Source organism: Felis catus, chromosome B3 (assembly GCF_018350175.1).
Source record: "Felis catus isolate Fca126 chromosome B3, F.catus_Fca126_mat1.0, whole genome shotgun sequence".
Lineage (NCBI taxonomy): Eukaryota > Metazoa > Chordata > Mammalia > Carnivora > Felidae > Felis > Felis catus.
Genome location: NC_058373.1, coordinates 118,605,339 through 118,629,700, shown reverse-complemented (window position 1 = coordinate 118,629,700; position 24,362 = coordinate 118,605,339). Strand labels below are relative to the sequence as shown.

Here is a 24,362-nt window from a genome sequence, read left to right as displayed (position 1 = left end):
CTCTATCTTTGAAGATCTCCAGCTTTAGAAAAACAACACAAGTGGGGCACCTGGCTGCCTCAGTCTATAGCGCATGCAACTTTTGATCTTGGGCCTGTGAGTTCAAGGCCCACATTGGGCATAGAGATTACTTTTTTTTAAAAATATTTTAATTATTTTTGAAGGAGAGAGAGAGCATGAGCAGGGGAAGAGCAGAGAGAGACGGAGACACAGAATTCAAAGCAGGCTCCAGGCTCTGAGCTGTCAGCACAGAGCCCGATGCAGGGCTCAAACTCACAAACTGTGAGACAATGACCTGAGCCAAAGTTGGACACTTAACCAACTGAGCCACCCAGGTGCCCCTGGGCATAGAGATTACTTAATAATAATAATAATAATAAATAAATATATATATATATTAAGAGATTACTTAATTATATATATATATATATATATATATATATATATATATATATATATAAAGAAAAAACTTAAAAAAAAAGAAAAAGAATTCAAGGAATTTTTACTTCTGTCTACAAAATCCAATGTTATAGTGGCCACGAATATTGGATTTTGTGCATCACTGCACATACTACCTGAAAAAACAGAATGCCTTCCACAAGCTTTTATCTTCCAGTGTCCAAAGACCATTTAAAATGAATGTGCATAGGGGCACCTGGTTAAGTGTCGGACTTCGGCTCAGGTCATGATCTCACGGTTCGTGAGTTCAAGCCCCACTTCAGGTTCCACATCGACAGTGTGGAGCCTGCTTGGGATTCGCTCTCTCTATGCCCCTCCCGTGCTCATGCGCTCTCTCTCTCAAAATAAATAAACTTTATCAAAAAAATTTTTAAAATATTTATTTATTTTTGAGAGACAGAATGTGAGCAGCGAAGGGACAGAGAGAGAGAAAGGGAGAGGGAGACACAAAATCGGAAGCAGGCTCCAGACTCTGAGCTGTCAACACAGAGCCTGACACTGGGCTTGAACCCACGAACCAAAAGATCATGACCTGAGTAGAAGTTGGACGCTTAACCAACCTGAGCCACCCAAAGCCCCTCAAAATAAACAAACTTAAAAAAAAAGTTTCCTGTGTGCTCTGGAAAACCCAATACATGTTGTATGAATTAGATTTTTATTCATAGTATCTGGTCTATGATTACAATGTCACATTTTGCTGGACGGCACAGATTTTTTACCATTGAGATGTTTATGGAAGAAAGTTTGAATTTCCTGCCAGGCATCTACCTGTGCCCTTGACTGTGCCTTTGGCTCACCTCCATGGAGTATTGCTTGGCCTAACACTGCATGCACAGAAGCTCTACAAACAGGAAAATAAGGTGGTTCAATACAGTGACCAGTTCCTGGGTAGTAGATTATCTGGGGTCTGTCTTTCCCATGGGCTTGTAACCGTTCAGAGGCTATACGAGCATAGAATTCACTCTTCCAGTTATGATCATCCAAGCCAACAAGAAACAGAAAAGGCCCCTGGGCTCTTTCCAATGGAATAATACTTTGATAGTTGAGTTCCTCCAGTGGATTATCCCAAACATCCAAAAAAATTAAAACCCCTGACTCAGTAACTACAAGTTTCCCTGGGTCACTGCCAAGACTGGGAATAAACATATCCTTGTAACGCAGAGGAGATATTGCACTGGCCACACAGGAATTAATAAGTACAGTGGCTGTGATGCCCTTCAAGAAAGAGGCCATTGAGAGACACAGGTCACCTCCTTTGGAGAAGCCAAGAAGCCCAACACCAGGGCCTTTCACCTGAAAAAGAGAGAACAAGCCTAGAATTTGTAAATGGAGGACATAAACAGTGATTTTATATTCTCTAGCTAGCTTTCTTAAATGTCATTTGCTTTCTTGTTTTTTATGCAACAATCCACAAAGCTCAAGTGTGTTTTCTAATAAGCAAATCAATTGACTTCCTAGTACACAGGCCTTCCACTAATATTTGTGGCAACTGGGTCAAGAGTAGACACAGAGACCCATGTACCCCATACTTAAACATGTAAAAGCTATTAAACAAACAAACTATTAAAATATATTATTTTCTTGGGGAGCCTGCGTGGCTCAGTCGGTTGAGCGTCCAATTTCAGCTCAGGTCATGATCTCACGGTCCGTGAGTTTGAACCCCGCAACGGGTCTATGCTGACAGCTCAGAGCCTGGAGCCTGCTTCAGATTCTGTGTCTCCCTCTCTCTCTGCCCCTCCCCCACTCATGCGCGCCCCCCCCCCCACCGAAAATAAACATTAAAAAAATTTTTTTAAATAAAAAAATAAAATATATTATTTTCTCCCACCTTGATAAATATACTTTCATAACAGTTTATAATGTCAGGCTCAAATTTGAAATCTTGGAACTCCTTGAAGTTCTGTACTGGAATGTGGCATGGGGGAGAGCTAGCCCCAGTCCTTGGTCCCTGGCCCCCATTCCTTCTCTTCCCATCCCTGGCTCCACCATGTACCTTGAGGGGCCTCTCACACATGTATATGGACACCCCAGTCTCCATATTTAAGGCCTAGGCGTATTCACATTGACAGACCCTGAGAAAAGACATAGGGCCTGGAAGCAGGATCAGTGCTATTTGGCAAAGAATTCTGGTATTACAGATCACAAGGGTATGGGGTGTTTGTGTGTATGTGTGTGTGTGTGTGTGTGTGTGTGTGTGTAAGGCACATGGGTTCCAGGTGGATACATTCCCTGGGTCCCTTGGACTCCTCACCCTGTGGGCAGGGAGTGTGGCCGCCTAAGGCTTCTGTCCAGGACAGAAGCCCCTCTTGCCCAGGTCTAAGGGCAGAACTGATAGGATATATTGGTTTCTTCTTTTTCCCCTGGGGCCTTATCTCCCCTAATAAACCAATAATCACAGTTCAAGGCCATTGAGGTTCTAGCAGCTCTGCTAACAGACCAGTCCCTGAATTCTGACAGATTTAGATCACCCTTGTAGAACATTTTTTAACATTTATTACTTAACATTAGAATATTTGGGTTTCTTTAAATCTAGATAGTTGCAGAGCATGTATTCCACTTTTAATCACACTAAAATGTTTTGATTATTTTTTACAGTCTTAGATAAGAACTTTTTCTATAAAAACATAATAGCATTATCACATTTAACAAAATTAATGATTCCTTAATAGCATCCAGCACAGTCCCTATTCAAATGTCACCGACTGTCCTAAAAATATCTCTTAAGAGTCAAACTTTTTCCTCTTTTTTTAAAATTTTTTTTAATGTTTATTTATTTTTGAGGGAAAGAGAGAGACAGAGTGTGAGCGGGCAAGGGGCAGAGAGAGAGAGGGAGACACAGAATCTGAAGCAGGCTCCAGGCTCTGAGTTGTCAGCACAGAGCCTGACGCAGGGCTCAAACTCACGAACTGTGAGATCACGACCTGAGCCGAAGTTGGACGCTCAACCGACTGAGCCACACAGGTGCCCCTACATTAATCTTTCTTTTAAATTAAATTAAATTAAATTAAATTAAATTAAATTAAATTAAATTAAATTATTATTTTATTTGAGAGCAAGAGGGAGAGAGAGAGCATGAACAGGGGACGGAGGCAAAAGGAGAGAAAGAGGGAGAACCCCAAGCATGCTCCATGCTCAGTGCAGAGCCCGACATGGGGCTTGATCTCATAACCCTGGGATCATGACCTGAGCTGAAATCAAGAGTTGGACACTCAACTGACTAAGCCACCCAGGTACCCCTACATTAATCTTATAAATGAGAAAAACTGAATCCCAGAGAAAGCACTTGCCTTATTCAGCATTATAAGGCCACTTGGGGGTAGATGGAGAAGCAGAATTTAAGGTTAGTAATGTCTTAGTACAACTCTTTGAATTATGGTCAAGAATTAAAGGAAAACAGGGGCACCTGGGTGGCTCAGTTGGTTAAGCGTCCAACTTCAGCTCAGGTCATGATCTCACAGTTCATGAGTTCAAGCCCCACGTCGGGCTCTGTGCTGACAGCTCAGAGCCTGGAGCTTGCTTCGGATTCTGTGTCTCCCTCTCTCTCTGACCCTCCCCTGCTCATGCTCTGTCTCTCTCTGTCTCAAAAATAAATAAAACATTTAAAAAAATTTAAAAAACAGACAGGAAAATAAACAGTTCCTTATTAAAGGAAAATAAACAGTTAAGTCTTAGGGATTGGAGAGAGATGGGTGGAAGTGAAACAATAATCCTAATAACTTTGGAAGGAACTTTTGTGTCTCATGACATATTTCTAGCCCCCAGTGTCCTGGTAGGGTTTTGAGATCCAGTCCTGTGTTGGCTCTACCCTCTCTCCCCTGCATTCAAGCAAACACCAGAACTCACCTTTGGATGCTGCAGCATGAAGTCTACAGCTTCTTCAAAGTACTCCAGGTGCACAGCATCCAAATATTCAGGGAGGTCTTCAAATTTGAAATAAGCCAAAGCAAGCACAGCAAAACCATGTCCAGCCAGGAGGCTGGCCCTGTATTCACAAAGGCCACCACCACTCCCAAACAGATCGATGATCCCGGGGAAGGGTCCTGCACCTGGAAAACACCACAGATCATAAGGAGCTTTAGACTCTCCAGAGACATTCTGGAGTTTCAGATTTTGGCAGGCAGTGAGGACAAGTTTCTCAAGCAAGAAGGAAGGCTGGGAGTGGAGGAGCAAGTGGAAGAAAGGACCTTTTTAAAATGTTGCCTTTTTTTTTTTTTTCCTTTTTAGTAACCTTCAGGGAGAAGGAAGGGGGGAACAAAATGCTTTATTTTCTCCAGAATTTTTCACCTAATTTTCAAAAATGAAATATATATTTCAAATTACAAGTAGCATATGATGAGATGTACATTTTCCACAAAATCTTCCTCAAAAAAAAAATCTACTTGAGAATGCTTGAAGAACTGTACAATGCTCTACATATATAAGGCGTATTGATATACTCCCCACCTCCTTGCATTCTCTGCTCCAACCTTAAAGAATGCTATCCCTAAATATGCTCTGTTCTCTTTGGCCCCTGAAAATGGTATATGCTATACTTCACTCTCCACTTTTTATCACCTGGTTACCTTCAGCTTTCAAATCAAAGTTTAGATCTCCCTTCCCAGAAGACTTCCCAGATCTCCCCCAAGGCTGAGTTGAGTCAGATACCCTTTTATGTCTCCATCAGCACCCTGGGCCTGTATTTCCCTTATCATAGCACTTAGCAAGCTTACAGATGCAAGTATAGTTACCTGGGTCCTTTATTAGGCTGTAAGTACAGTGAGGACCACGTCTGACTTCGCTAGCTATCGCATCCCACTATGTAGCATAGTCATTGGCTTAATACATATTTGTTAAATGACTGAACCCTTCTACGTTATTTACAAAAGTCTTGAGACAGAAAACAAATTTTAAATGGGCCACAAAGTAGCCATTGAAATAGTTAACACAAGATTGACTTGACTGAAATATCAGGTGCCAATATGGGTGGTAAAAGGTTTTTGTTTGTTTGTTTGGTTTGTTTTTGGGTGGGTGGGGGGATTCTTACTGATTCAGTCAGTATGATTTATTGAGTTCCCACTACATCCCTGGGCAAGCCTCTAGGAATCTGGACATACAGAGATGTATAAGATCCAAGTCCAACCACAGGATTTCAGTTGACTGTGCAGCCACTGGCTAAGGTTGTGAATTGCTGATGAGCTGTAAGAATAAAGCAGAGCCTCCTGTTTTGGAGAATGACAGAATTCAGTTTAGGGATTCTCTGAGATATGGCAACTCCAGCATTTCTATACAGGAGGGGTTTCAGTCTGGAATTTGGTTGTAAAAGGTGGGGTAGGGGGTCTTGTTTCTGGGCCCCTTTAACCTAGTAAGCACCTTGTTTTTACTTAGACTAGGGTGTCTCAACCTTAGCACTCCAGACATTTTGAGTAAGATATTTCTTTGTTGTGTGGACTGTCCTGTGCATTCTGCATGCTTGGCAGCATCTCTGGCCTCTACCCACTGGATGCCAATAATATCCTCCCCCACCTTTTGGTTGTGACAACAAAAATGTCTCCAGGAGTAGGGGTTAATCAACCCAGATTGAGAATCACCGACAGACTGTTTATGATGGGGGAAGAGGACAATCAGTTTGTTTGTTTGTTTGTTTGTTTTTTTAGGATTACGGGGGACGGCCTCTAGATTAGCTCCCTTGGAAGTTCCACGTGAGAAGAGGCAAAGATCACTCTTGCACAGCAGCATAACTCATTACCTAACACTGGTATTTGAAATACAGCTGCGTGGCTGGCACTTAAAAGAAATGCACTTTGTGAGTATGTTGAATGCACTTTTTAGCATACAGCTCAGTGGCATTCGTCCAACATAAAGGTTATTTATGTGGAAGGGTGGTGGGTGCCCGGGGTGACGTGGTCTGCCCTGCCTGATCCCCGCGCTGCTCCCACCTGCCCTGTGACCCTGGCCCGGCCACGCCCGCCAGCCACCGAGCAGCCTGTTTTCCCATCTGAGAAATGGGCATGGATAAGATCGCTCATCGCCCTGGGCAGTGGAGAGCCCCAAAGACAGAAACCACTTTTTAGCATACGGGAAGTGGCATGAAATTTAAAGAGGAAAAACTTCCATCCAGAATGTATGACAAGCTCTGGAGTGCGGCGGTAAGTTTAGGAAATGTGGGTCTCAGTTACCAATTCTTTAGAACAGCCTGGGACGCAAGGCACTCACCAGGCGGCAGGAAGAGCGTGCCGCGCACCCGGCCCGCGCGCACCGGCACCCGCCGCATCCCCGGCCGCAGGAAGTCGCGCTCCAGCACCGCCCGGCCCAGGAGCCGCCCGGCGTCGGGCTCGTGGCCCTCGAGCACCTCCAGCTCCACCGCGAAGGGCGTCTGCACGTCCCACTTCACCAGCCGCACCAAGGGCTTCTCGGGCTCCAGGGCCCAGAGCAGCCCCATGGGCTCGAGCCCCGTGAAGCTGCCGCCCAGCGCGGGCGCGCGCGCCAGGTCCAGGAGGCCGCCGGCGTCCGCTTGGTACAGCGCGCGGGCCCGGAAGAGCGCGCCCTTCTCGTCGCGCAGGGACGTGCGCAGCGTGACGGGCTGTCCCGGGGAGAGGCCACGCACGGTGATGCGCACGGGCTCGTCCCACGCGCAGCGGCCCGCGGGCTCCAGCGTCACCGTAGCCGCCATCCTGATTATTGCGGAACAGCGAGGCCATCTCCCCAGAGGCACGTGTCCGGCCGGGAGTCCCTCCACCTCCCGGGGAAGCAATTGCAATTGGACACTTTGCGATATTCAGATTGGACGCTTGGACACGCTAAGCCGCTGTATGAAGTCAGCTAGAGTTTGTGAAAATCCACTAGTGTCTAATTGGAAGGAAGTATCTGCCGAAATAAGAGTTCATTATTATGCAATCCAGCGCAGTGAGTGTGGAAATAGACGTACCAAGACCGCTGAGATTGGGACAGATAGTAGTAGTTCGGAGAACCTGGAGTTTTATAAAGCATCCCAGGCGATTATAATTCAGATGATCAGTGGAGAAACAGTCCTAATCCTTCCATTGCCTCTCAGTCCTTTGCCAAGTCTTTTTCTAGAGTTAAGAGTACCTAGGGTGGCTTCCAGAGCAGGTAGATGTTTCTGGGATGAGATCTACCTGGGTTCCGGTCTGATCCTGCTCCTCAAGAGCCTGGTGATCTTTAGCAAGATATGTAATGAAGCCCCTGAATCCAGTCTCCTTATCTGTAAAAGGTTTATTGTGATGATTACACGGGCTAACGTGTAAAAGCACCGCACTAATCCACCTATAGTGGGTGCTCAGTAAGAGTTTTGCTCTTCATTCGCAAATCTTGACACTGGCAGTGGGAGGGTTGAGTTGTGTCTGAGTTCTGGCAGGAATCAAGTGGCACATTCCAAATGCGTAGTTTGTGGAGAGTTTCATAAAGGGCCTATTCCCAAAGGCATTGGCAAGGTTAAAAAACAAACAAGGTTGGCGGCAGACCCTTGGGCCTGAAGTCTCAAGCGAGAGGGCTGCCTGGCAGGAGTTGTAGCTATGGTGGTGGGAGGCAGGCAGTCCACTGTGAGATAGTAGGAGTGGAGAGAATAAACACCTTGACCTCACTCTCCTCTTGCCCTTCATATTCCTGAGTGTGTTTCTTTAGCTGAACCCAGGCAATCAGCTCAGCCTACTAGGTTACACAACAAGGTGGATGGAGCATACAGAAGATGCCCAGTGAGGGCAAGCTCAATATTTATAAGCTGAATAAAAAGAAGCCAGAGTAGGTCCCAGATCTCAGAGTTCGGTGAGCTTTGACTACTCTGTCTCCCGAGTAACTGCTGCAGGGTTTTTTAAACACCTGTTGCTTAAAGAGTTACAGGCTGTGCACAATCTAGGGACACTCAGCTTACAAAGACTTCGTGGGCTGTCACAGCCGCCAGCACAATTGAAATCTGCACTCAGATTTCAGAAAGCCATGGTGAAAGGTGACTTCTCCCTCTCCCTTCCCTGATACCCAGGATGCTGTGAAGAGACACAGAAATGGCTCCCAGGCACATGAGGGGAAAGCAGCTAAGGAGGAGGCCTTGCGTTGGTCCTTCAAAAGTGCCTTCCTGTAGGGAATTCAGCACGTAGGAACTCCATGGAAGAAATAAGTATTGTACAGGCCAACTGCCAGGGCGGCTTGCTCACAATATGAAAAAGAATCAGCTGCTGTAAGAGAGGAGCGACTTCATACAAATGCCAGTGTTTGTCTAGTGACTTGAAGTAGCTGTAGATTAATACCCCAATATGTGGCATATTATCTCCAATATTAAACATAAAAATTAATTTATGTGCCCCTATTTTAAGGGTAGGGACTTATGGATAGACAAAAGCCTTTGCCTGATTTAGGGTAGGATCTCTCTGGTTACCCCCAGATAATTACACACCCAGAAATGTTTGTATCTTGTAAAAGGCCCCTGAACTTTTCCATGCTTAACAGCCCCCTGACTTTTATTATAAATTCAATATGGAAAGGTTGAGTTTCAGAAAGAATTATTTCAGTGTTATCTCTGATCAGTATAGCATCAATGAGTAATTTCACTATCTGAATTAAACTTAGGACACCTGTTTAAATATTGCCTAAACAGATTATGTCAAATGTTAGAGAACTGGAAGTATCTTGGAGGCAAGATAAATCATTGGCTGCCAAGTGAGAGCAAACTGCTGTTAATGTCTAAAATGTAAATAAATACATACATACATATATACATATGGGGATCAAAAACAATGCCATGGTAAGATTAATAAAATAACAATCAGAGATGACTGAGAAAGATCTTCCTGTAGAGAAATAGTGTCAACCACAGTTACAGATTCTTTTGGGTTTTTTTATCCTCCGTTGACATCTGAGATCCATTTACTTTTCCAAAAATCCGAGTGAGAGTTAAAGGTGAAAAGGTTGGAGGTGGGATGGGCTCCCAGTTAACTCCAGTATTGGTTATGATTTCACTCATGATCCTGCCTGGGTCTATTTCTTGTTTACAGTTTTTGTGGGACAAGAAAGCTCCAAGTTTCCATTTCTTAGCAGCCAGTATACATCCCATTTGAGTAAGTCCCTTCTCCAAGATAGCGATAACTTAATTTCAATAATACTCTCGTGGTTACATAGTATTGTATCAATGGTAACTTCCTGATTTTGGTATTTGTAGTATGGTTATGTAAAATGTTAACATTAAGGGAAGGGGAGGAATTATATAGGGAACCCTGTACTATTTTTGACCCACGTTTTTGTGGGTCTAAAATTATTTCAAAATGAAAGGTTTAAACAACAAAGAAAAATATCAGAGAGTGATGAAATCACCAAAAAGGATACCTTTGATCTTCTGTGCCCCACTTGTAGGGTTGGTAAAACCTGTCCACCTCGGATCCTTCCTCCTCCATATCTTTCAACATTTAGTCTTTCCCATTTGATTGAGGAACTTGTGTTATTTCTGATCCTGTGTCTAAAAATCCGCTGAAATACTTGAATATTTCCCTTGTCTAAAGCATCTAGACCTAAGCATATGATTTCTCCGGAGGAATCTGATATTGTAACAAGTCTAGAGAGAAAGGGCATTAGGGCCACATGTCTCCCCTTTGAGGGAGTCTTTAAGGAAAGGCTCCTTACATTCAGAGAGATTCGATTAAACGGAAAGCATAGTTTTCAAAATAAACACTTGCTGTCTGGGTACAAAAACAGCTATACTCTTAGCCTGGTAAGCCTGCTCTTGGCTCAGTTCCCAGAACTTTGAATTACAGAAGTTACCAAGGTGAGTGCTTGCCAGGAGTTTTGCCCTAGTTGGAGCTGTCAGTGGGGAGTTTGAGAGATTAACTCTTTCAGGTGCTATATCATTTACTTTTGTAATTTAAAAAAAAAATTTTTTTTGAGAGAGAGAGAGCATGAGTGGGGGAGAGGGGCAGATGAGAAACAGAATCCCAAGCAGGCTCCGTGGTCAGCACAGAGCCAGACACAGGGCTTAATCCCATCACCCTGGGATCATGACTTGAGCCATAATCAAGAGTGAGATGTTCAACCAACTGAGCCACCCAGGGCCCCCCTACTGTTGTAATTGTATTAAATCACTAGTAATCAATGACGAGATAGTTTGACCCAGAAACTATTGTACGAACAGAATGAAACGCTAGTTCACAAAAATACAATTTTAAAATATTTTAAGGAAGCTCTACACCCAACGTGGGGCTTACAACCCCAAGATCAAGAGTGGCATTCTGTACAGACTGAGCCAGATACCCCCTAAAAATGTATTTTCTATTTGCCAGTTCTCTGGCTATTCACCACCAGCACCATCCGTGCCCTGCAATAGCTCTGCTTATAACCATTTGGAAGAGCAGGATGTAAATCTTTGAGAAAATGTGAATGCCAGTTTATGTGCAATGTAGTGAAAGCAGATTATTTGGGCAACTGGGGCAGCCTGCTTCAGGCTGATTCAGATGGTCTCTTTAATTATTCCTGATTCCTGCTGTTATAACTCTTCATGACTGCAGTTATTTTCCAACTTCCCATAAGTAGGATCGTGGTAATCTCCATAAGCTCATCAAACACAGAAACAGAGCATCTAACTCTTAGATATCATATTCAGAGGAGAGCACTCACTGTGAGACCCTCTCTCCCCCAATTCAGCCTGGTCAATCTGAATGTCCTCTGCCTGATCCCAGTGGCCAATTTAACATAGATTTTCCAGAAGTCCGGTTCTATATTATAGTAAGAGCTGGATTTCTCGGTGAGTCAGTAGGTCACTTCTCAATAGTGTGTCTATTTGTTGGCCCTTGGAAGCCTTCTTCTTTTACCTTTATTACTGGGAAAGTTTGAGGTGATTTATGGAGAAGGACTAAATAAATTTGCCCTTCAACATCATGAGGAGAAGTCAGAGACTCTTGTCTCAAGAGACCAGCTGAATGCTCCCTGCTGCTCTGATTTCTTGAAAGCCCAGGAGATAGTACTCTCATCCCCTCATCTTTTTACCCTAAGCTTTAAACTCCAAATCTTCTCCCCAAATAGACTTTCCTCTCATAACATCACAGTTTTCTATTTTAATATTGTCATTATAAGTCAGACCCAGGTCCTGCTAGCTGGAATTGTCTTTGCTGCCTAACGTCCTGTCAGTGTTTTTTCCAGGTGCACAACCTAATTCTAGCATACCCCGTGGACTACATAGATTTAGACTACATAGTATTGTTTCCACTGGGGGTGCTTTGAATCTGGAGTGTGGTTCCCAAATTGGACATTTGAAATCTCTACCATAGGACCTTGAACTTGTCTAGGAGGTGATGATATCCTTGGATTAAATGAATGGCATGTGCAGGGTCTTAGAAGAATGTTGTATGTTCACATCATCAAGAACAACATGTAAGAACTTGGCCCTACCAGCAAGAATTACTGGGAACTAGTAGAAACCTCAATACTGGCTTATGATACACAGTGACTGCGCAATATTTACTTTAACCGATGCCAAAGTTCATATAGTTCCAGGCTTTGGACATACCTGAGACCAAACAAAAGCTACATCAGAATCCTGGGAATATGAAGAAAATCCAGAAAGTTGATACCTTCATGCAGATTATATATAGTTCATCTTAGAGTGGACAATGCCTTTTCATTTCTTTATGAGCATGAAGTAAGGTAGATATAAAGAAACTGATTGGCATTTCTGTGATTGGTGAAGATCTTAGGGATGGCACAATATAGGAGACACTCTTGATGAACCCCATCATCCCTTCTCATGTGATTAAAAGTCAAAAGTGTCTGGAATTACAATTGTAGTGGGCAAGATCTTGTACTAGATAGATAGATACATAGATAGATAGATAGATAGATAGATAGATAGATAGATAGATAGATAAAGAGAGACAGAGAGATGCAAGACAGTAGAGAACCCCATCATAAGACAAGAGAATCATTCTGTAATAAGAGCACCACCCATTCATGTACTTACGAGATTAAAATGGTAAGAAGAGTGCCTCGCTGGCTCAGGCAGTAGAGCATACAACTCTTGAATCTCAGGGTTGTGAGTTTGAGCCCCATGTTGGGTGTAGAGATTACTTAAAAATAAAATCTTAAACAAGCAGCAAAACTAAAAGGCAACCAACAGAATGGGAGAAGATATTTGCAAATGACATATCAGATAAAGGGTTAGTATCCAAAATCTATAAAGAACTTCTCAAACTCAATACCCAAAAAACAAATAATCCAGTAAAGAAATGGGCAAAAGACATGAATAGACACTTCTCCAAAGAAGATATCCAGGGGCGCCTGGGTGGCGCAGTCGGTTAAGCGTCCGACTTCAGCCAGGTCACGATCTCGCGGTCCGTGAGTTCGAGCCCCCTGTCAGGCTCTGGGCTGATGGCTCGGAGCCTGGAGCCTGTTTCCGATTTTGTGTCTCCCTCTCTCTCTGCCCCTCCCCTGTTCATGCTCTGTCTCTCTCTGTCCCCCAAAAAATAAATAAACGTTGAAAAAAAAATTTTTAATAATGATTTTATTTTGATTTCATTAAATTGTTTTCAATAAACTTTATGAACAATACATGCTTCCATACTGAAGTATCTATTTTGCTAGTTATAGGCTTCTAGGTTGTCAGGTATTTTCTGTCATCACATTGAGGATATTATTCCAGTGGTTTCCCTTTTCCATTATTGCTGTTCTTAAGTCAGGTGTTAGATCTATTGTTTTTCCTTTGAAGGTTATCTTTTTTCTGTGGCTACTGGTAAGGTGTTTTTTCCCATATTTTTCTTTTTTTATACACATATTTTTAGATTTAGATTCAAATTAGTTAACATATAGTGTAGTATTGGCTTCAGGAGTAGAATTTTGTGATTCAGCACTTACATATAACACCCAGCGCTCATCCCATCAAGTGCCCTCCTTAATGCCTGTCAACACATTTAGCCTATCCACCCCCCCTCCCCACACTCACACACACTTTCTGGTAAGGTTTTTTGTTTTTGTTTTTTAATGTTTATTTATTTATTTTGAGAGAGAGAGAGAGAGAGTGCCCTTGCACACACAAGTGGGGGAGGGGCAGAGAGAGAAAGGGAGACAGAATCACAAGCAGGCTCTACACTGTCTGCACAGAGCCCAATGTGGGGCTCAGTCTCACAAACCATGAGATCATGACCTGAGCCCATACCAAAACACAGACTCTTAACCCACTGAACCACCCAGGCGCCCTGCTGGTTAAGTTTCTAATCTTTATCTTTCTTTTCAGTTTTCCTACATAACAAACAATTCTGTGGGAAGACTGCATTTTCCAAAGATCACTGCAACACTAACTCCCATCTCAGATGCTCTTCTAGAAAACTTGCCGTTTTCCTTATCAGGAGATGAGGGTCTATAGCCACTTCTCCTTGCACTTGAGGTCTTTGTGTCCACCTCAAACAATAGAGTACAGTTGAAATAATACTATGTGACTTCCAAAGCTAGATCTTTTTTTTTTTTAATTTTTAACATTTATTTATTTTTGAGACAGAGAGAGACAGAGCATAAACAGGGGAGGGGCAGAGAGAGAGGGAGACACAGAATCGGAAGCAGGCTCCAGGCTCTGGGCCATCAGCCCAGAGCCTGACGCGGGGCTCGAACTCACGGACCGCAAGATCGTGACCTGAGCCGAAGTCGGACGCTCAACTGACTGAGCCACCCAGGCACCCCCGAAGCTAGATCTTAAAAAATGCCATGTATTTCTGCCATCTTCTCTTGGGAAATTCATTCTTGAACCTCCGGTATTATGCTGTGAGAAAACTCAAGCAGCCTGTGGACATACCTATATATACAGGAATCACAACTGCTTTTAGGACTAGGTGGCAGGTGGAAGCTGGAAGGATTTCAAGGAGACTGTTAGTTAAAGCCTAAAGGGCCGCATGGAGACTATTATTGAGGGCTAAAGGAAAGCAATAAAAACTTACTGGAAGCTGAAGGCAAGAATGACACAGTAAGGTGAAAAATGGAAAATATACCTAAATGAATTCAATAATCTGGCTAAGGTGATTTCCTAGCAGAGTACCCACAGTGCCACCCGGCTTCTTCTTGCTGCTGTGATAAAATGCAAGAGGACAAATTAGAGAATGCTCTGTTAAATATGAAGGAAGCAGGACTTGCCAAGTTTGACAATAATACTGTTTCTCCTTCCCAGACTTCCCATGTGTTATTTAGTCTTTAAGTAAGACAGGACCTCAGGTCAAAGTCAAACCTGGAATGGGTCTGTGGAAGATCGTTCGTAAAGACCTCAGAGAGATTCAAGGTAGCGCTTCATGGAACATTTCAGACTGACAAAAGGCCCTCTGAAGATTTTAAGGTGTCCCTAGCAGATCCTATCAAATAACAGAGCTTCTACAAATCTTAAGAGTATTATCCTGCAGCATCCTCACAGGAAGCCCCAGGTAGGGAAGTTCTTATTTCAAATAGACTTCTAGTGGTATGTTTTATCTAATAAGGTGAATCTCACTAAGGTTTTTAGGAAACCCACATAGTTCTTAAGAGAATTGTTCTGGTAGAAGTACAAATTTGAACTAAAACAGAAAAAAAATGCCCAAAAAAGGGGGAGGGCGGCACCTGGGTGGCTCAGTGAGTTAAACGTCTGACTTTGGCTCAGGTCATGATCTCATGGTCTATGGGTTCAAGCCCTACATCGGGCTCTGTGCTGACAGCTCAGAGCCTGGAGCCTGCTTTGGATTCTGTCTCCCTCTCACTCTGCCCCTCCCCTGCTCATGCTCTATCTGACTCTCTCTCAAAAATAAATAAAAATTAAGAAAAAAAAGAACTTTGGACTCCTAATATTTTTCATCTAGGAAGCAGATTGAGGAGGCTTTGTAGTTACTAATTCAAGTTTTCTTATGGAAAATAAAGGTAACTCACGGGGCAGATTTTCAAAAAATGGTTACAATGTTTCCCATCCCACATTCTTCTAGAATCTCGCCACTCCCCTTTTTCAGAGGTGAACTCTATGTTCTCCTTGAACTTGGGTGGGTCTTTGTGACTGCCTTGATCAAGAGAGTAGGGCAAGAGTGATGCCATTTAGCTTCCAAGACTACGTCAAAAGAATGGCATGCAATTTTGCCTTGCTCTCTTGGATCCAAGCCCAAGTAGCCAGGGAGAAGGTCCACGAACTGTGAGATCATGACCTGAGCCAAAGTCAGACGCTCAACCGACTGAGCCACCCAGGCGCCCCCATAAGAGACTCTTAAATACTGACAACTGAGGGTTGATGAGGGGTGGGGGAGAGGGGAAAGTGGGTGATGGGCACTGAGGAGGCACTTGTTGGGGTGAGCACTGGGTGTTGTATGGAAACCAACTTGACAGTAAATTATATTTAATATAAATAAATAAAAAATAAATAAATAAGGGCATGAGAGTGAGACCCCCCCCCCCCCATGATGGAATTAGTGCCCTTCTAAAAAGAGGAAGAGAAACCAGACCTCACTTTCTCTGCCACATGAAAACACAAGGAGAAGTCAGCCATCTGTAAGCCAGATAAAAGCCCTTATCAGGAACTAAATCTGCTGGAACATTGATCTTGGACTTCCCAGCCTCCAGAATGAGATAAGTATCTTGTTGTTTCAGCCATCCAGCCTGTGGTATTTTGTTACAACAGCCCACGCTAAGACATAGTGCTTCTTGAATTGTGGCTTGATGTCCTTATCAGTTTTGGAAAATTCTCAACCCTTATTTCTTCAAATACATTTATGCAATGCTTTGTAGCCCTGATGTCAGGAAAATGAGGAATGATGCCTCTAAGAATGTCACACTATGATTTTCCAAACTATTCTTTTTTTTAATGTGTATTTATTTTTGAGGGGGGGAGGGGCAGAGAGAGAGAGAGAGGGACACAGAATCGGAAGCTGATTCCAGGCCCTGAGCTGTCAGCACAGAGCCTGATGCGGAGCTTGAATCTGTGAACTGTGAGATGACCTGAGCCGAAGTCGGATGCTTAACCGACTGAGCCACCCAGGCACCCCTCCAAACTCTATTCTTAAAGCCAGGAAGCAGGAAAATAAGTCACAGTCATTCATCCTTGGAACAGAGCTTAGACTTAACTATTCTTGGGACAGATGCTCCCCTTCTTACCTCAACTCCTCCTCCCAAAGAATTCATCTCTGATATCTGTGAGGAAAAGGTCAGTCTGGCTATCCTCATATCAACACCTCTCTATACAGTTTTGGCCAATGAAAATTCTACCCTGCTACCAGTATTTGAACCAGTAGCAAACATTGGATGGCAATTCTCCCAGAGATAAAAAAAGTAACCTAGTATTTATTCAACTTTAAAGTTCATCCACAGCTCAAAGTGGTAAGTAAAAACCATCTAGAAGAAAACACAAATTTTAACAGGGAATGCTTTTTATTTGTGTGTGTGTGTTGTATACATCTAACTGAATCTTCTGTAATATGCACGTATTACATTAGTAAAATTAATGAAAAAATAATTTATTCAAATTGTTACCTAAAACACATCATTAATACCCATGACATGAATTTAATGTTATCCAGGGGACAACCAATTCACATATGATTATTAAACACCAGAATCTGACCTTGAATTTCTTGTGTAGACAACAGACCCAACACATTACAATTTGGGAGAAGCTATATTCTGGGGACCTCCAAGATGTTTGCAGAAAAAGGTTAGAATTTGTTTCCAAGCATCTTCCTGGGCCTTAGAATGAGCCCTGGGCTCCCCACCCCAGAGCACAGGTTTGTTCAGTATTTTATGCACAGAAGCTGGGCACAGGGGGAAGTAAGGAGGCTCAATGTAATGCCCAGTCCCAGGATAAGAGATGATCTTAAGTTTTTCCTTTCCATGGGCCTGTAACCGTTCAGAGGCTATTTGGGCATATAACTCACTCCTCCAGTTATGGTCATCCTGACCCACGATGAAGAGGATGGGCCCTTGGGCCTTCTCAATTGGAATCATGCTGGGGTTCTCATAGCCTCCTACAGTATCATTCCGTGTATCCACAATGTCCAGGAGGCCTGAGAAAGTGACCTTGATTCTCCTCAGATCATAGCCCAATGAAGGGATGCAAGTCTGCTTGTAGTATATAGGTTTGTTTCCACTTAACCCAGATCCATTGATGGAAACTGTGGCTGAGATGTTCTTTAAAAAAGAGGCCATGGAGAGACAAATATCAGCCCCTAAAGAAATGCCCAGAAGCCCAATGCCTGGGCCCTTTACCTGGAAGAAAAGAAGAAAGAAGCATCAAGAATGTATCTAATAGAAAAATGTTCTACAATGATGGCAGCATTTTTCGTCAATAGCAGCTCACCTAGTGAGTGTTCATACTTTCAGTCTTAGTGAAGCTGAGGGTAGAGGAAAAATAAGAAGTAGCTGTCCTATTAGAGGTTGACAAAAAAAAAAGGAAAGAAAGAAAGAAAGAAAGAAAGAAAGAAAGAAAGAAAGAGAGAGAGAGAGAGAGAGAAGAGAGAGAGAGAAGAAAGAAAGAAAGAAAGAAAGAAAGAAAGAAAGAAAGAAAGAAAGAAAGAAAGAAAGAAAGAAAATGGGCATCTGGCTGGGTCAGTGGGTAGGTGGGTAGAGCACACGACTCTTGATCTTAGGGTCCTGTGTTCAAGCTCCACATTGGGCATAGAGATTAGTTTCAAAAAATAAATAAATAAAGGTATTACCTATTAAAAGAAAATGGAATGTAACTAGAGATGCTGTTACCTTTAATTTGTGAATTGGCCACAAGAGTATCAACTTCAGCTCAACTTCAACCTCAACCTCTTTCCCATATTAAACATATCTGGCTGAACACATGGCAAACAATTCTTTTTTTTTTTTTTTCATGGCAATCAAAGATTAACCTCACTGGCAAGTCTGGGAATCATTTACAAATGTTCCAGAGAATCATCCACTAGAGAATGCCCAATCATGGAGCCTGTGAAATTCAGGTCCACATTCAGGTAGGCACAATCAAGTCTCAATGGGCCTAGGTATCTAACTGTGTGGAATCAAGTTCTGTTCTATTAAGTGAAAGATTCATCAAACACCATCTAAATACACTACCAAATAATTAACTCTATAGAAACAAAGTTAAGACTTCAGAATCAAATTAAGTAGTTCTTAGCTTCTGAAATGCATGAGCAAGTTCTGGTCAAAATTTGGGAACACACATAGTAAATTAAAGATTAAAAAATCAAAATAAAAAGATTCCAGTGAAGGAAACAAACAACAAAACTAAAAGGTAACCTAAGGGATGGGAGAAGATATTTGCAAATTACATATCTTATAAAGGGTAGTATCTAAAATATAGAAAGAATGTATAAAACCCAACATGCAAAAAACAAATAATCAAATTAATAGATGGGCAGGGGCACCTAGCCAGTTCAGTCAGTAGAGCATATGACTCTTAATTTCAGGGTCCTGAGTTCAAGACCCACACTGGGCATGGAGCCTACTTAAAAACAGTTAAGAAAGGAAGGAAGGAAGGAAGGAAGGAAGGAAGGAAGGAAGGAAGGAAGGAAGGAAGAAAGAAAAATGGGCAGAAGACATGAATACGCATTTTTTCACAGAAGACATACACGCCAAAAAAAAAAAAAAAGAAGAGGAAGACATACAAGCCAACACACATATGAAAACATGCTCAACATCACTCATTATCAGGGAAATGCAAATCAAAACTATAATGAGATATCACCTCACACCTGTTAGAGTGGCTAAAATCAGTAACACAAGAAACAAGTGTTGGCATGGATGTGGAGAAAAAGGAACACACATATACGGGAATGCAAACTGGTGCACCAAATGTGGAATACAGTATGGAGGTTCCTCAAAAAGTTAAAAATAGAACTATCCTACAATCCAGTATTTGCACTACTGGGTATTTACCCAAACAATGCAAAAACATGAATTCAAAGGGATACATGCACCCCTATGTTTACTGCAGCATTGTTTACAGTAGCCAAATTAGGAATCAGCCCAAGTACGCATGATAGATGAATGGATAAAAATGTGGTGTGTGTGTGTGTGTATGTGTGTGTGTGCGTGTAGATAGATAGATATAATTGAGCCATAAATTTCACTCATAGGTGGAATTTAAAAATCAAAATGAGCAAAGGGAAAAAGAGAGGGAGGGAAATCAACAGACTCTTAACTACAGAGAACAAACTGATGGTTACCAGAGGGGAAGGTGGGTGGGGTTAAATAGGCGCTGGGGATTAAGGCTGCAGTTGTGATGGGCCTTGAATCATTATACTGCACACCTGAAAATAATATAACACTGTATGTTAACTATACTGGAATTAAAATTACAAAACTTAATTAAAGGGGCTCCTGGATGGCTCAGCCAGTTGAGCATCCAACTCTTGATCTTGGCTCAGGTCACGATCTCACGATTTGTGAGTTGGAGCCACACGTTGGGCTCTGTGCTAACAACAGGGAGCCTGCTTGCGATTCTCTTTCTCCCCCTCTCTCTGTCCCTCCCCTGCTTGCTCTCTTTCTCAAAATAAATAAATAAACATTAAAAGAAACTTAATTGAAAAAAGCATGAAAAACTAACAAATTAGAAACCCCATTTGCATAACAAGAGGAATTTTAATGTCCCTGAATAATTCCTTTAAATAAAATCTCACATGGATTTTATGATTAATTCCGCATTACTAAGCCATCTGACAGAGAAAGTGTAAATAGGCACCTAAAGCCAAGGAAGTCTCCAAAAGAAATCTCTGTGAAGGAAGACTAGAGCAGCATCAGGGCACCTGGTACAGGTGAGTGCAAAGTGACACCATCTCTGGATGTATTTCTGGAAAGAATGATACAATAAAGGACATTAGGAGAACCTGGGAGAGTTGAAGCATGTAGCACACGGCTTCTTCAAAGTAGGTCAGGTCTATGCTATCCAATTCCTTGGGAAGATCTTCAAAATTATAATAAGCTAGCGCCAACGTGGCAAAGCCATGACCAGCCAGAAGGCTGGCTCTGTATTCCAACAGGCCCCCTCCAATTCCAAAGATGTCAATGATCCCTGGGAAAGGTCCAGGTCCTAGAGAATAGAATAATATAAAGGAAAGGCATTACACATTTAATGAATTTGTTTTCCTTTTAGAGATCTTTCTAAATTACTTAGTGGGTTCCTATGAATCAAAGGCAAAAATCTGCTCCCCAAGTTACTACTGCAAAGGAACACAAGTACCTTGGAAAGAGGAAAATCTACAAAGTACCTTCTCAGTGATGAGTTTATCCTCCATACGATTCTATAAATTATCTACAAGATTCTAAGAATTTTTGGTTGTCAGGAGAGTAACAAAGTCTGTCATTAATGACTGCAGCATGGAAGGAGGAATTTCATGTTTCAGACAGTGTTGATACACAGTGTCCTGTTAGGGGATTGGACATAAAATTAAGAATCTTGAAATAAAGCTTTCTGTTGGGTTGCATCGACCCTTGGCTTTCGTGTGTGTGTGTGTGTGTGTGTGTGTGTGTGTGTGTGTACTGATATTTCAGATGTCTATCTAGAGAGAGGAAAGAAAAATAAATACCCAGAGATGACTTCAGGTGAGAAAGGCAGGGGAGTCTTAAGTGTGACCTGTGGCACCGAGGGGCATGAAGAAGTGGGGAAAACGCCTAATGCACCCAGGACACTAGAGAAGGATGACATGGCAATCCTTCCTTGATCGTTATCATTTTCCCTAAGACCAGTCGGGCTGATGAGATCTACAGAGTAGTTTTTAATAGCAAGGTGGACAACATGCCTACCCATTTTTTTTTTTTTTTTTTTACCTTCGGAACAATACCCACCTCATTGAGATATTACGGAGATTAAAAGAGATAATGCCAGCAAAACGCATAACACAGAGCCCAACATCTCAAAATACACACCCCGGTTTGTGCACTGGCTTAGCAATCATCAGCTTCTCTGTCCTTAGGGACGACCTAAATTCTCCCTAAAGCAGTACCGGAAACCACGGCCACCAGGGCACCCTGTCCCGCGTGCCTAGCACTCACCAGGCGGCAGGAAGAGCGTGCCGCGCACCCGGCCCGCGCGCACCGGTACCCGCCGCATCCCCGGCCGCTGGAAGTCGCGCTCCAGCACCGCCCGGCCCAGGAGCCGCCCGGCGTCGGGCTCGTGGCCCTCGAGCACCTCCAGCTCCACCGCGAAGGGCGTCTGCACGTCCCGCTTCACAAACCGCCAAAAAGGCTTCTCGGGCTCCAGGGCCCAGAGCAGCCCCATGGGCTCGAGCCCCGTGAAGCTGCCGCCCAGCGCGGGCGCGCGCGCCAGGTCCAGGAGGCCGCCGGCGTCCGCTTGATACCGCGCGTGGGCCCGGAAGAGCGCGCCCTTCTCGTCGCGCAGGGACGCGCGCAACGTGACGGGCTGTCCCGGGGAGAGGCCGCGCACGGTGATGCGCACGGGCTCGTCCCAGCCGCAGCGGCCCGCGGGCTCCAGGATCACAGTCGCCATCCCTGCCCAGATCCGCGTGTAGCGCTCGGCTGCAGTCGCGTCTAGACCGTGGAGAGCGCGCTGGAGGTCCGAAGGGATCAGGCGTCCCCCGGCACCCGACGGTAGGTGGTGGAGCCGCGTCAGGAGGCGTGTCAGGGCGCTTCAGACCCGTGGACCGCACGCCCGGGACTCGTCTCAAGGAAGAGCAGCAGGTCGTTCTCCGGAGCCTGGGCGGTGCGCGCACAGGGCGTCCTGAAATCTGGGTGTAGCGTCGAACCCGCCTTCAGAACACTTGTCTCCCTCTGGCCATTGTCACTTGAAGTGAAAATTGTTGGGTGATTGATTCGTGGTGAAACCATAGCCTAATGAGCTTAGGCAGAATTCCAAAAATTCCAGCCTCTTCAGGGAAAAGGGCTGCTTGTTTTTTGTTTTTTTTTTGGGGGGGAGGGTTGGGTTTTTTTTTCGTTTTTAATTTTCAGTACATTATAACGTACACACAAAAAGCGCTCAGACCGACCCTAAGAGTACAACCCAGGAAATTTTCACAACCGGAACATTCCCGTGTAACCAAGCACACGAATCCAGAAACATCATCACCAGCACTCCAGCAGCTACCCTCATTCCTGCTCTAAGCACCTCCCCTGCCCCCACAGGTACTCCATCCTACTCCAACAAAATGGGTTATTTTATGGAAATGAATCCTTCCATGCGTCGTCTTTAGTGCTTTCCGCTTTGGCCCAACATGATGTTTTTGAGATTCAGATTCATGTATATCGTTAGGCGTGGTTGCAGATGGTCTATTATCACTGCTTAATGCTATTCCATTTTGTGATAGGAAAGGATTTGTCAATTTTACTATCAATGGGCATTTGATAGTTCTCAGATTGGGACTGTAGTGCTATGAACATTCAAGAACCTATTGTTTGATGGACATATATGTGCTTTTCAGTGAAGTATATACCTGGGAGTGGAATTGCTGTATGGTAGGGAATGCATGGGTTTCAAACTTAGTAGATGCTAAAAGTCAACTTTTTGAATGTGACCCTTGAAGCAGCATAAGGTTCAAAGATGCCCAGCGTTTTATTTATACATATAACAGCTATGCTTTATCAATGCCCAAATGCTTTACATGCAAAATCCAGCATGTTCACAAAACACTGGGATTATGTTTCAAATATTGCAAAGGAAGAACTTGAGGCTTGAGAATATGAAGCCACGAAGTTTACTCTCTAATAAGTGACAGAGCTTTGACCAATTCCAAATGTGGAGCTCAAAAGTGAGAAGCAGCATGGTGGTGAAGTATAATCAGAGTTCTACCTCTGGCCTCATTAACTAGTTCTGTAGCCTTAGGCAAGTTTTTTTTTATTTTCCTAGGTCTCAGAGTTCTTGTGTGTAACATGGTAAAAGTCTCTCATAGAGGATGAAACAGGATACTGTATGTGAAAGTCTTAGAATGTGTGAAGCAAAATGTAATGTTTGATTTCATAATTGCCAGAGACTGAGCCCATGTGTGTTTCATTTCTCCTGGTCTGAAGATCATTGCCAAAGGTTTGTATATTGCTTTTTAAACTGCTCTGTACAAGAAAAATCATGGTTCTTTTTTAGAGAAAAAGAATACATTAGAAAAAAATTTAATTTAATTATTTATCTTTGAGAGAAAGAGTGAGCAGGGGAGAAGCAGAGAGAGAGAGAGAGAGAGAGAGAGAGAGAGAGAGAGAGAGAAGGAATCCCAAGTAGGCTCCAGTACAGAGCCCCATGCGGGGCTCAAACTCAGGAACCGCCAGGTCATGACCACAAGATCATGACCTGAGCCAAAATCAAGAGATGGACGCTTAACCAACTGAACCATCCAGGCGTCCCCAAAAATACATATTTTTTGAAACAGATGTAAGCAATACTGAAAAGTTTAAAATGTGAAGTGATAGAATCTCTTCTTCCAGTTCCCCCTTTCCCCGAAAGATGGGTGCATACATCTTAATTTTTTTCTGAATGTTTGCAGTGTGTAAGCATATGGAAGTGTGAACATACTGAATCTATGTTCTGCAACTTGCAGAACCTATGTTTTTATTTTTCTGTATATACAGGAATAGAATTGATAGGCCATATAGTAACTCTATCCTTTTGCTGCCAGACTGTTTGCCAAAGTATCTGCACCATTTTACAGTCCCATAGCGGTGCATGAGACTTCCAGTTTCTCCACATCCTTGCCAACACTCATTATTATCTGTCTTTTTCATTATAAACATCCTAATGGGTAATAGTTCCTTTGTACTTTTCATTTGCATTTCCTTGATGGCTAACGATGTCAAGCATCTTGCCATGTACTTATTGACCGTTATATATCTTTGGAGAAATGTCTCTTCAGATCCTTGTCCTGTTTTTTGTTGTTGTTGTTTTGTTTTTGTCCTTTTTTTTTTTTTAAGTTGGGCTGTCTTTTTATTATTGAGTTGAAAGGGTTTTCATATATTCTACATACATGTCCCTTATCAAATATGTGATTGACAAATATTTTTCCCATTCTGTGAGTTTTTCTTTTATTTTTTTT

At 43.1% G+C, this 24,362-nt stretch overlaps 2 protein-coding genes, 1 long non-coding RNA gene and 1 other non-coding gene across 4 annotated transcripts; 2 read left to right on the top strand and 2 right to left on the bottom strand.

Moving 5' to 3' along the window:
- Positions 1-1,095: 1,095 nt before the first annotated feature.
- Positions 1,096-7,163, bottom strand: LOC123386139 (acyl-coenzyme A thioesterase 6-like). Its single transcript, XM_045060199.1, has 3 exons — positions 6,652-7,163; positions 4,303-4,505; positions 1,096-1,752 (listed from the first exon to the last, which is right to left on the bottom strand). The coding sequence occupies exons 1-3, from the start codon at positions 7,106-7,108 to the stop codon at positions 1,147-1,149; spliced, it is 1,266 nt and encodes a 421-aa protein (XP_044916134.1). The 5' UTR covers positions 7,109-7,163; the 3' UTR covers positions 1,096-1,146.
- A 39-nt stretch (positions 7,164-7,202) lies between these two features.
- Positions 7,203-9,218, top strand: LOC123386142. Its single transcript, XR_006599779.1, has 2 exons — positions 7,203-7,341; positions 8,432-9,218. It is a non-coding gene; the product is annotated as an uncharacterized LOC123386142 (long non-coding RNA).
- A 7,629-nt stretch (positions 9,219-16,847) lies between these two features.
- LOC101092524 (peroxisomal succinyl-coenzyme A thioesterase) lies at positions 16,848-22,123 on the bottom strand. The gene is made up of 3 exons (XM_006932977.5): positions 21,385-22,123; positions 20,220-20,422; positions 16,848-17,616 (listed from the first exon to the last, which is right to left on the bottom strand). The coding sequence occupies exons 1-3, from the start codon at positions 21,836-21,838 to the stop codon at positions 17,011-17,013; spliced, it is 1,263 nt and encodes a 420-aa protein (XP_006933039.3). The 5' UTR covers positions 21,839-22,123; the 3' UTR covers positions 16,848-17,010.
- On the top strand, positions 17,669-17,739 carry LOC111561212. The gene has a single exon (XR_002743567.1). It is a non-coding gene; the product is annotated as a small nucleolar RNA SNORD56 (small nucleolar RNA).
- Positions 22,124-24,362: the final 2,239 nt, after the last annotated feature.